Below are 12306 nucleotides of genomic sequence, written 5' to 3' on the forward strand. Positions count from 1 at the left end.
TTTGTTGAGTAAATGGCTGATCCATAGCAGCAAACACGCTGCAGTATAATCGGTACTGAGCTCCTTTAGAAACGTTCTTGCCACAAACGGGCACAGTGGGGAAAAAACTGTAGATGTTTAAATGCCAATTTTTCTGCCGGCACAAAGGTCTCATACATGATTGCTTCTAAAGCAATGAAATGACAGTTAAACTTTTTTTTTTTTTGTCACCAGAACACTCCGAATCTTTTTTTTTTTTTTTTTTTTTTTTTTTGGTACTCTACAAAGGAGGAAAAAAAACAGGATCTTTGGATGTCAATCTTTTAAAACGGAAAGTAAACGCCCATCTACGTTTAACTTAACAGTTCGCGTCGCCATGGCATCGCCAAGGCTTTCCTTATCTAAAACCTAAAAATAGCAACACTGACATCTAGTGGCGGGTGACCGTGACCTCGCTGGGTAATTCACACCCATCGTTGGAGATTGTTAAACAATTTTTAGAAAGAGACTCCAGCAAGACCTGAAGGCCTCGGTCTGACGGCACCTGAAAAACATGATGGGATACTGTGGTCACCAAACCCAAGACACTTCAATCTGTTAAAACCATGAAAAACCATCAATGAAAAAGACTCAAAAGAAGAGGCAAGGTCCCTTTCTTAAAGCTTTATTTTTCTCGCAGTCATTTTACATTTACATACACTGTCTGCAGTCGTTAAATAACTCAATAGTTTCCAGATAAAAACAACACACACAACTTAAGATAACAATATAACAACCATTGTCAATAATGATAAAAGGTCTGACACTGAACCTCAGTCATCTTTAAGGTGCGCCATCGGATCGGTGACATTTCAGTACAAGTTTACAATCGCTGCACCGGAACAGTGGAGACAGAGAACACTTGGTTTGTTTTTTTTTCCCGAATATATCATGAGAGTTTTTGTTTTGTCCAGGCCTCTTTGTTCTCATCGCAGTGAATTCAGCGTCGGTTTGTTTGGCACACTTATCGGTGAAGTCCCTCCGGTGGAGACGTAAGGCGCCACGGGCGTGAAGGCTCACAGGACTTCTGCGGGGAGGCGAGAAGGACAAAATCACACGGGTGGTACTTGTTTTAGATTGTGATGGAGAGATGAGGCATCATGAAACAGCGTTTCAGGGCTGATGGAACACAGGCCACTAGATGGTGCTTCATTGAGGTTTCACTGTTTGAATACTGTGTCATTAAGCCTCATCTACCCATCACTAGTTTTAGAACTGGACTACACGAGCGGCATCAGTAGTTAGAGGGCTCAGTCTGGACATGCCAAGCGGGTCAGAAACAGCAGGAGGAAAACAAGGAGCTTTTTCTCTTGTCGCTGCTTGTTTAAAGCAGCACTCATAATTATTCATCTGTATTATCCATCTGTGTTTTACTATGTGGGAAAAGCATTTTTTATACCTCTGTGACGGCGTTTGAAAGTGGCCCTGTGGAAAGGGGCGGGGGGTCATGGGGTTAAAAATAAAGCAGTGCTTCCACCAGGTTCATTGGACAGCTCCCACTTCTATGCACCTTAACTGCACTGGTTCTGTGCCAGGTCTGTCCACAGCCACCTTTAAACTGCAGTAACTGCTGTCATATCACTGTCTGAGCACTGATCTCCTGGAAGACCGGAGACAAGAAGAAACAGCTGAGACCATCTGTTGGTGCGCTTTAATGTCAACAAAAGATGTGACAAGTTCATGATTCCAGTTCAGAACATTGCCGAGTTTGTTTCACGAGTCAGTCTCAATGCTGGACCTAGTTTAGAACTAGTTGACAAAAACTAGTTTAGTTTACTAGCTTCTCACCAGTTGGGAGCAGGGAGGAAACCTTGAGCCACAGCCACAAAATTCAGCTGTTAAATCCACTGGTTGGGAATCAGCTCGTGTGTTTTTCCCAAATAAAAGTCACGATTGTCTTCGCTGATGTTGCGGGGTAACTATGACTGACATGGTTAATTCAGATCAAACTGAAAACTCAGCTAGTTATCACTTTACCCCAGGTCCAGAGGTAAAACTACTCCAGTCTGAAAGGTGCTTCTGGGGATCATTGGCAGTGTGACTTGGTCACGAAGGTCCTCCTACCTGCCACATGCTGAGTCTTCATGGAGCCTTTCTTCATCAGGAAAGGTTCTGCCGCTCCCTCGAAGGCCAGGATGGGATCCGCCACCATCCCGCCGGGACTTTGCTGAGGATTACCGCTGCTGTTCAGCTGGATCATCTCCTCTAAGTCGCCGTTGGAGGCTGAGACGCCGTTCTGGTGGCTGCTGCCCTGGACTCCGTTCACCACTTGAGAGGGTCCGGAGCTCGGGCGGCTCTCTGAAGTGTGCGTTACACACATGATGTCAGAAACACCCACACGGGAACAGACCAAAGTACCAACCTTTACTGCTGTCGACTTCTTTACCGTTAACTTGTGGAGGCGCTTTCACATCCTTCTGCAACCAAACAATAGATTCTAAATGAAACCCAAAGGACGGCTCAAACTGAAACGTTCAGAACCAGACGTACTTTATCAGCGGCGTCGCTCTTCCTCGTCCTCTTCATGATCTCCTCCAGACGCTGCAGCGATAGGCGGGTGAGTTAAACTGGTTACGGAGCTACGGTACTGACTTCCTCTTGAAGACCTGCTCACCTTCTTCCTCTCCAGTCGCTCCTGCTCTTCTTTCTGGAAGTGTTTCTCCCGCTCCACGCGCTGGCGCTCGGCCTCCTCGCGTGCCTTGGCTTCAGCCTCCTCCCTCTGGAATCGGATTGAATGTTAAGGTTGATTATTATTGTTATTAGTATTTTGTTTTGATCGCTTTTACAGTTGCTGCGGTCATGTATATTGCGGCTGACAACCGACAGGGGGCAGCAAGCCACCGAACTGACGACGACGCTGCTTGAGGCCACAGTTGATATTTACATCAGTCTTTCATGCACTTGATAGAATATTAAACGAACAGATGTGCTGATCTAAGCGAAAACTGAAAATTCCCGAATCAACAAACTCAGTAAATACAAACATTGAGGACTGCTATTTTCCCCTTATTTGGTCTTGACTCCCCGAGAGGCGTGGAGTTCTGCTGAAAACACACTGTAAGTCAGACTCGCCAGGATAATGACACACAATGAGAGGCTCAAATGTGGATGAAAACCAATGTACCCGGAGTAAACCCACACAAAAGGACCAAACTATACGTTGTTTTGTTGAATTATTAACTCAACCCTGTTTCATTCAACTAAATGGACCCCCACCTGAGGGTGGATTCTGTCTTTCAAAGTAATGTCTCAGTTAGTATTGCACTTTTGCAGTGCATTGTGACACACAACAAAGTGCTTCCAGCGAGGAGGAGATGTAAATTCACATATGTACCAACTGTATCTCAGTATTCAAACCATTGCATGCAGAAATTGTGTCTTTATTTAGCAGGAGGAGCCAAGGCTTCATGTTTTCATTCAGGTTTATTGTGACTCAAGTTCTGTTCCCCTTTCTTCACTTTTTACTGGGTGGCTTCCTCTGGTTGTGTCTCTCCAAACTCAGTTGTAAACTTCTATTTATTTTTTATTTTTAGATTCATGATCAGTCGAGAGCTGACAGAATAATGTCAGTTTTCACCAAAAATATAATGGACATGGTGTGTCTTTCATGCTTCATTACCACAGGGAACAGACAACTTAATACGAAAAAGTTTAAATACTTTTCACAAGGCAACTCTTTCCATCCAACACCCATTTTATTTTCAGCGTTAAAGATATTTATGGACCAATTTCCAGGCCATATATGTTATTTCTGGCCTAGAACTAACTTCATTTATTTGGGGACAACACATAAATGAACAAATGATACTAATAATGTGCATGTGCACATGCATATATGAAAATAAATAAATGAGCGAATATAGCAATACACAACTAAGTAAATAAATGAATTAATAAATTGGATACTAAGATATTTCATACATAATAAATTAGGGAATATATGTATAAATAAATACATACATTAACGTATGAATGAATTTATTCATCCCTTCACTTCACCAATTATTTAATCAATTATTTCTTTCATATTTTTGTCCCTGACACATTTGAGCTAACCTGTCAGGCATTGTTAGTGAAATGAGACCCTGTTGTATCTCCTTGAAAAATTCCTGCCTCACTTAATGGCGGCTACATTTTCTATGGTGCTGTCCAGCTACTGGTTCAACGGTTCCTCTGAGGGCCCAGTATTTACAGTTGGGCACAAGAGTCACTCCAACACTTCCAAAAACAGTCGGTCTCAGCCGAGTGTGCAGTGGAGGAGGAACAAAGGCGCTATTGAGAGGAGAATGCGAGAGAGACAGAGCCTGAGGCGTGGAGCTGATCCCACCATCATCCGGAGAGACTGGCGGCAGCACAGGCACGTCACCATCTTCACCGTCACAATAGCAGCCACTATAGAGGTCACCAGCTGGCCCGAACCGCCGCGGTGACAGCAGTCGTATTCTGATGCTCTAATCTGCCCACTGGAGAGACTTCTGACGGCTTTCAGCGGACACCCCCAAATCCCACCGACCCCCCACATACAGTCGGCTTCGTCCTATGCATTAATCTGTACAGATGGTTAATGGACTTAATGGAGTCCACAGGAAGTTCGACATGGCATGTGGGGAGCTAAAAATATGGAGCTCCATTGCTGCCTTCAAAACTAGCAACAACTATCACCATGTTTTTTTGTAGACGTTAGTATAAACGAGGGCCACTGTTTCTGTTCTTCTCACCAGCTTCTGCTGCCGGTCGTTCTCCTCCTGCTCAGCTTTAGCTCTCTCCTGCGCCTCCTTCTCCTCCTGAGCTCGCTGGGCTTCATCCCGCAGACGCTGCTGCTCGGCCATGAACCGTGCCTCCTCCTCTCTGCGCTTCCTCTCCTCCGCCTCACGGGCCATGGCTTCCTCCCTCAGGATCCTGTGCAGACAACACACGTTTCAATCAGAACAAAAGAATTAAAAATGGAATCAGCTTCCCTAGGTGAGTCACGTTTATCACAGCAAAATACTTCATGTAGCTCATAGCTATTACGTAACTTCAGAAATCAGTTAGCTAAGCTAAATTGTTTACCAAAAGCTATCCGTATAACAACTGCAAAAGTAGTTTTGCATTTGTTATACGGATAGACATTGATGGAAAAAGCACAGCCATGTTTAGCAAACATTGTATATATATATATAGATATATATATATATATATATATACGTGTGTGTGTATACAAAGCAAAAAATACAAAAATAAATTAAAATCGTAAACTGATTTTAACAGTCAAAATGCCCACTCAACAGTGCTCAGATGAAAAGGTAACTCAAGTGCTCAGCAAGTTGAAGTGTTCCATAGCCCCACTAAATTAGATCAGCTCAGCATAGCCAACGCAGGTGCCATCAAAATAATCTCAAGTGACCAACCTCATCACACCACTGACCTGTTCCTGTGCTCCTGCTCCTGCCGCTCCTGCTCCTCTCTCTCCCGCTGCTCTCGAGCTTGTCTGCGTTTCTCCGCCAGGGCTCGGGTGGCCTCTTCGGGGTCATTGGTGCCGGCTGAAGGCTTGTTGGCCTGGGCGGCCGGTGCGGCGGTGGCTGAGGCAGCAGACACAGCTGGGGTAGCGGTTGCACCAGCAGGTGAGGCAGACGCTTTCGGCTCCGGGCTTGGCTCCACGTGCGAGGACGCCGTGACAACTGGCGGGCTGAGGGAAGGAGGGGTGACCGGAGCGGTGGACACCACGATGGCAGGAACATTGCTGGAGTCTATGAGAAGACAAACTTTGTGAGATGCTACAATACTGAGGAAAAACTCTGTAAACCATATTTTAAGTCAATAAAATATAAACCTGTACGACCACAAATGCCATCGCCATGGTAACACTCACTCTTGGTCTCCTCTGGAGCGTCAGGCTTCTGTGGTTCGGGGCTTGTTTCCACAGCGATGGCAGTGACCGCCTGCGGCTGCACTCTGGCAGGCGTCTGGGCCCGTTTGGGTCGAGCCTTGGTGCCCGGAGGTGGTGTCTTCTTGCCCGTGGGAGTCTTGGAGCCACCACTCGGGGCTAAGGGCGACAGGGGTCGACTCTTGGGGGCTGCTGGAGATGGGGGTCGATTTTTCAGCTTGGGGGTGCTGCAAAACAGCGATGACAACACCAGAGTGTTAAACTATGTGGAATGTTGAGTCACAACACGAATCCCTGGCTGCAGGGAGGAGTAACAGGAGAGGAGATCTGAGTGGAAACCCCCCGCCCCTCCAACTATCACAGCTCAGTCTGGTCTGATGACTAAAGCCTGTGACCCTATGAACAGCTCACTTTTCACCCCCGGAGCGATCAATGAAGGGATCTTATTGTCGAAAACAGAACCATCAAAATGTGCTTTGCTCATCCATCGTTTCTAGCAGCAGATTTTCTAAATGTGCACTCTGCAACCTCCTCAGAAGTTCATGGAGCTCGTGTGGTCAGGTGTGATCTTTGAGGTACACACACTCTGAAGGCCTCTAAAGGGGTTCATCACTTTATTTGCAGTCTCCTCTCAATTTCAAGAAAAAAAAAAACGGAGCAAACTTTGGGCCTTTACATTTGAAACGTTCCTTTTTAAAACAAAAACAAGCTGTGCGCACAAAGTAACAGGGTTTGTCTAGTCTCTGAATTCTCGCAGCAGCAAATGTGAGACTTTCTCAGACACCTCAGTGATGGACACGGGACTCATGAATCAACATTAGGATGTTTCTGGAGTGGTGAGAAGTTGAGCTGTCTGATGGCAACTTGGACTTGTGACAAAGCATGAAAATGACTTGAGAAAACACATGCAAAGCTGAGGTCTTCAGAGAGTGTCGGTGAAGAATGTGTTTTCATACAGTGCGTAAGAAGGCATGGATACAGAGGCACTTTTTTGTGGATCACAACTCATGGATTCTGAGCTACCGCTTGCAGCTGGACACAAGAAAAGAGCCACAACCCAGAGAGCAGCAAAGGTCAGGTGAAATGAACTGCATCATGCTTTGGAAGCCTGTTACCTGGTCTCTGGCCGGGACCTCTGGGTGGTGGTACTGGGCGAAGCCGTCTGTCTCTTCATCTGCGACTTTTCTTTAGTGAGAGCATTCTTTTCCTTTTCATTCTCTCGCTCCTTGTCCTTCTTCTCTTTCTTCTTCTTATCAACCTGAGAAACAGTGTCACTTTTGATCACCATGGAGAACATGACAAACCAAATATCTCCCTCTTCGTTGATAATGATACAGTCCTGCAGTAACAACCGAACCCACCGGAGTGGAGTTTCTCCTGCGCTGCCGCTGGGTGATGTCTGGCGTGCTGGCCGACGAGACTCTCCAGCGCTCGGCGGAGTTCTGGTGCGTGTGGTGGGAGCAGGCGTTGAAAGGGCTGGCGGAGGCTGAACGGGAGCAGTGATGTGAGTCTGAGCGGCACACAGACATGCAGAGGGGTCAGAAAACCCCCGACACAAGTGACACAACATGCAGAGACTCACAACATGCTAGCACACAATTGCCAAAGCTTTCAACTGTTTTAAATGAATCATTTGTAAGTTTGGGTTTTTAAAAAAATGGGCAAGTGAAGTCACAGACGATGAAGAAGAGGGCGGACACTCACGGGAGTCGCTGTTGTTCAACAGCGTGGCAGCACTGCGGCTCCTGGCGAGGAAGGACAGAGTCGGTGTCATGAGCCGCTCCACGATTCGGCTCTCCCACGGACTCAGACGCAAACTGCGGGCTGAAACCAGAGGACATCTTTAGTGTTCATGAATCTCACATGGATTACCAGTCACATGAACAGACACCCATGTGACGACAGGTAATGACTTGTGATTAAAGATGAGCAACACAAGTCAAAGAAAACTTGCACAATACTTACCATGAAAGACAACAAAATACTGTGTTATTTACTGAAGCTAGTGATTTCAAGCTTCTCCGTTACCATTCAGTAACTCCAGCACTTCATGCATGGGTAACATTAGAACACTTCTTGTGCAACGGCTCCACACAATTAATGGAAATCCCAAGGATATAAACCAAACACTGTTCTTAAACTGTCGGTCATGGCAGTTTTATAGTCACAGGGTTCATGCGAGGTAAGCATGTGATTGCATGGTGTAATAGAATGTGTGGATGAGAAGAAACATGAGTGCCGTCATGTCTGACAAGTTCTGTTCAAGTCATCGACATAAATGACATGCCAGATACTGCCAGTCAATAAAGAGAAAAAGATGACATAGACGCTAAAAGACAAGGAGTAAAACAAAATCAATAGCAAAGATTGTGTACAAAAAAAACACTAAATCGTACATTTTTCCCTCATAACTTCATGTTAAAATACAGACAGTATGAAGTACCGTGGAGCAACAGCACAAGTCAAACAGGCTCAACATATAATGAAGTTTTGGAAACACAGCGTGTTTAATCAGAAGTTGAGATATTGAGGGGCTGATTTACGAACACGCTAAATGGCACGTGCAGCTCATCGGTTCATGGCGGCGTCAGGGATCAGCAAAAGTACAAATGAAGCAGATCAATTTAACACACACTGTTCACCTACAGTATATCTTAACACAGTAATACAAATCACAGATTATGTGTTTCTGGATCGGCGGCAGTTTGAAGCCGATGAAATGTCACAGCACAACACAACGTTACAAACCTTGGACAGAGGTTAAGAAATGCACTCTCCATCTAGAAAACCTGTGTATGCACTACTATTGGTACTAGCCATACAAACTGGATGTACATTCAAAAGGTACTAAATAAAGATACAATTTTACATGCAAAGGTTTGAAAGCTCACAAGGCATGAGGCATGTCGCAAACTACTGATGATGTCTTGATGTACCGTTTATTGTTACCGTGAGCAAACAGGTTTCTGTACGCACCTAGTTTTAGTATTTCCCTTCACGGTGAAGAGCCTCAAACGTTGCTGTGCACCATGGGACTCGTACGTGTAGGTAGTTGCAGAGCTCTTTACAATCACTTATACTGTGCACCACATACACTCAAATCCTCGGCCATCTGGGGCCCCTTGTTTATGTCATCTTTATGATCAAGATCACCGACCTATTTGACACTCACCAATAGCTAGTTCATTCCAGAGATTTGAACCAGTGACCAACCAGGTAGGACACACGCCTCTGAACTGGCTATTTCTTCCCAACAACATGATCAGTCACCTTTTCAAATCCTGCTCACGACATGCTTTATGACTGAGTGATAAACTGACTGGCTGCTGTTGCTAGGCAACGTTGCCAGGCTCCGTCCTATTGCGGCAAGAGAAACTACATCAGTTGATCGATGCTGTAAGCGAGGGCAGATTTATGTTTGAACATCAGAGCGTCAGCCTCTGACCTCTCTCCGCTGCTCCCTGTCATCGATGAAAGATGAGTCAACTGTCCTTGACTCGTCCTCCTTCAGGTAACAAGGCATCCTGAACACGAGATCATGACAGGGAGCTGAACTGCTGATGGCTTGATAGTGTCTATAGTAACTGCTGTTGTGAGGAGCCATGAATTGAACATGACGCAGATCATGCCTGAGTTGTACGTCAGCACTCACATTAATGGCTCTAATGAATTCAACTCTCATTTGATCAACACAGACAAGAGCTGATGGAGCTATCTCTGTCTGTGTGTCTCCACCTTCACAACCCACCTCACACCCAGAATTGCTCCCACTCTTTATTTTTTTGTGTTTTATCAAAGAAAAACTGCTGCTGAAGTGATGATGCCTGCTAACATCAGCTGCCACTTGCCTTTAGAGAACACTTAAGAGTCCTGAAGTCTCTACGAAGGCTCTTCAAAATGACCCAAAACAAATAAAAACATCTAATTCTACCAATACTGACAACGTCAAATCTTCATGGTCCTTGAATAACATGGTGAAGAAATGGAATCATGCAAAACAATAACTGAAGTAGTGATATAATAATGAAATATATGGGATTATTCCTGGTTATTTTCAATTCTCTCTACTTCTTTTTTGACAGTACAATTCGACATACATTTGAGACACACATTCAGTTAAATTCAAATAGATAATAATCCGCATGAAATATTAATTTTCACCATGAACACAGTCATTTTTGTGAAGAATCCCAAATTAGGGAAAGCAGGTTTTTCCTCAAACCTCTTCTACACCAAGCACCAGAATGAAATCCAGCTGAAAAGAAGACGTTAGCCGATATGCTATCCTGTCAACCCAGTCCTTTTCTATTAGGGATTATTATTGATCCCAGAGCTTTTCTTATGGTTTCCTTGTAAATCATCTGACCTCCCACTCCACCCTTAGAAAGTAACATACAAGCAGCTGAACAACGACAACATAAACATGGCGAGACATCAGGGTGGACTGGCGACGGGTCACACTTCATATCGGCAAAGATATTAGAGAATCACTTTCAAAAAGTTGGCCTGGATGTCTCAACAAGTTGTGGCGTCTGTAACTGAAGATGTTTGTGTGGATGAGCTGAACCTTTTTGGGTCACTTCCATCTTCACCATCTTAACATCACAGCATTTGTAAACATTAGTGTATATTGAATTTAAACCTTCAAATCTAGTGTTGGTTGGTGAGTTGATTTACCTTCACTTGAGAACACAGAACGAGAACACGATATAGTCGATCCACCACCACACCAAGCCACCAACAGACACAACCCAAAATAAAAGTGCCATGAAAGATGTAAACTTAAATGTAACAGATGAAGCACACTGACCAAATGATATCACAACAAATGCCGAGGTGAAAGGTGGCTGACTGAAAGATGCACTTGAACCAACCACCAACTGAAATCAAAAACAGACCCACGATGCAAACCGAGCGTGTACTGTGTTGGGGTTGGGGAGTGGGTGGTACATGACCAGTTACCAAGCACAGGCAGGCAGGCAGGTCACCAGAGACGACAGTTATAAGAGCCAAAGAAAACCAAAAAAGACCAGAGGTGAGGGGAAGTGGAATGAGGCCTGGCGGACACTGACGTCGGCTCGTCCTTACTTCTGCTGGGGGAGTTCCAGAGTGTGGCAGAGGACTTGGACAGCCTGTTGTTAATGACAGGGTCCACCTGTCTGGGCAAGTTGACCGTGGAGGCCGAGCATCTGCCTGCACCGGAGAGAACGTACACACAACAACTGTTCACAAGGAGGCAGGGTATTCTGGCAGCCTCCGATGGGTGAAGCCTGTGTTCCCCTTCTAAGAATTCGAAACCATAAATGGGAGCGGTATATCAAGGCCTGGTTCGAGTGTAGGCAGGAAGTCTTTCAAGATATGAACAAAACTGTTTTCTCTCGGTACGACAATCATATGAAACAAGGACAAAGTAGTGTCAAAGTAAAAAAGCTCTGGAGACATTAGGATTTTTTTTCATGCACGCAGATTCCACAATGAATACTTTGAAACTGTGCAAAGAGCAGGGGACATCTGAAATAGTCCAATGCGTGTCTGCAACTACATCTCTTAGTATAATGGTGCGTTCCAGTTGTGCTACGACCTGAGAAATACCCAGTTACATCCCTGGTGACGTCACCGCAGGTGTTCTAGTCGCAAACAGAGCACGTTTATCAAGAAGTTGCTAAGGTCTGGACAGGGCCACGTGTGAGAACAGCATTCGCTGACGTCACTATCTTGTTTTCCGACTACTGGAACATGCTGAACTTGGCAGCGACGTCACTCCCAGAGCCAACATCCCACTTCAGTGCGAACTGGAAAGCACCATATTTATCTTGTTGAAATTCAATTTTTCAACCAGTTATTTTGTAAAAAAAACAAACAAACATAAAATACATATACCATATTGACTTGAAGCTTCATGAACTGCGATGTGAACCCAAGGTGCTCTGTGGTCCTACAGCAACCACGCAAGTACTGACCATTGTAGCAGACACACACTTGTGTGTATAGTATAGTGTGTTTGGAAACAAGCCCATCTATTAAATTACAGCACTGATGAAAACCACTTTTGAGAAAAAATAGCTCCCAGCTGCTTACTGTCACACACTCTCCCTGGGCTACACTACTGTTACCCTTCTATTCATTTTATTTTGGCAGAGCAGGTGTAGCAAATTTACATCACAGCCCCCTACAGGACACAAAAAGGTGCTCAGATAACTCACTATCCCATAGGCCTCTTCCCATGGGGCAGGGGGCATGGGGCACCTTAAAACCCTGCTGGGATCAGTCACACCCAGCATGCAATGCAACACACTGCCTATTCAAATCATGCAATGCTTATGTCTTATGTCAGATTTGCTAATGCCAATTGCTATTTTTAAGCATCATTTAACAAAGTATTAATGTAGCATCTGCTAATCTTGCTGTGTTTTGTCTCATGC

The 12306-nt window shown here is 44.9% G+C and overlaps 1 protein-coding gene across 7 annotated transcripts in view; it reads right to left on the minus strand.

Moving 5' to 3' along the window:
• Window positions 1-366: 366 nt before the first annotated feature.
• LOC128757392 (MAP7 domain-containing protein 1-like) overlaps window positions 367-12306 on the minus strand; it is a 35653-nt gene continuing 23713 nt past the window's right edge. For 2 of the 7 annotated variants that reach the window (XM_053862634.1, XM_053862633.1), the window contains 12 exons: window positions 10973-11077; window positions 7589-7708; window positions 7246-7394; window positions 7000-7142; window positions 5870-6111; window positions 5426-5747; window positions 4737-4917; window positions 2633-2737; window positions 2509-2559; window positions 2381-2435; window positions 2083-2316; window positions 369-1045 (listed from right to left, as the gene is read on the minus strand). In XM_053862634.1, coding sequence (XP_053718609.1) covers window positions 1035-1045; window positions 2083-2316; window positions 2381-2435; window positions 2509-2559; window positions 2633-2737; window positions 4737-4917; window positions 5426-5747; window positions 5870-6111; window positions 7000-7142; window positions 7246-7394; window positions 7589-7708; window positions 10973-11077 — 1718 coding nt within the window. In that variant the 3' untranslated portion in view covers window positions 369-1034. Of the gene's footprint in view, window positions 1046-2082; window positions 2317-2380; window positions 2436-2508; window positions 2560-2632; window positions 2738-4736; window positions 4918-5425; window positions 5748-5869; window positions 6112-6999; window positions 7143-7245; window positions 7395-7588; window positions 7709-10972; window positions 11078-12306 lie in introns of all 7 variants that reach the window. The other 5 variants (XM_053862639.1, XM_053862637.1, XM_053862635.1 and 2 more) reach the window with 4 other exon arrangements.

The sequence above is a fragment of the Synchiropus splendidus genome, chromosome 4, assembly GCF_027744825.2.
Source record: "Synchiropus splendidus isolate RoL2022-P1 chromosome 4, RoL_Sspl_1.0, whole genome shotgun sequence".
Taxonomy (NCBI): Eukaryota; Metazoa; Chordata; class Actinopteri; order Syngnathiformes; family Callionymidae; genus Synchiropus; species Synchiropus splendidus.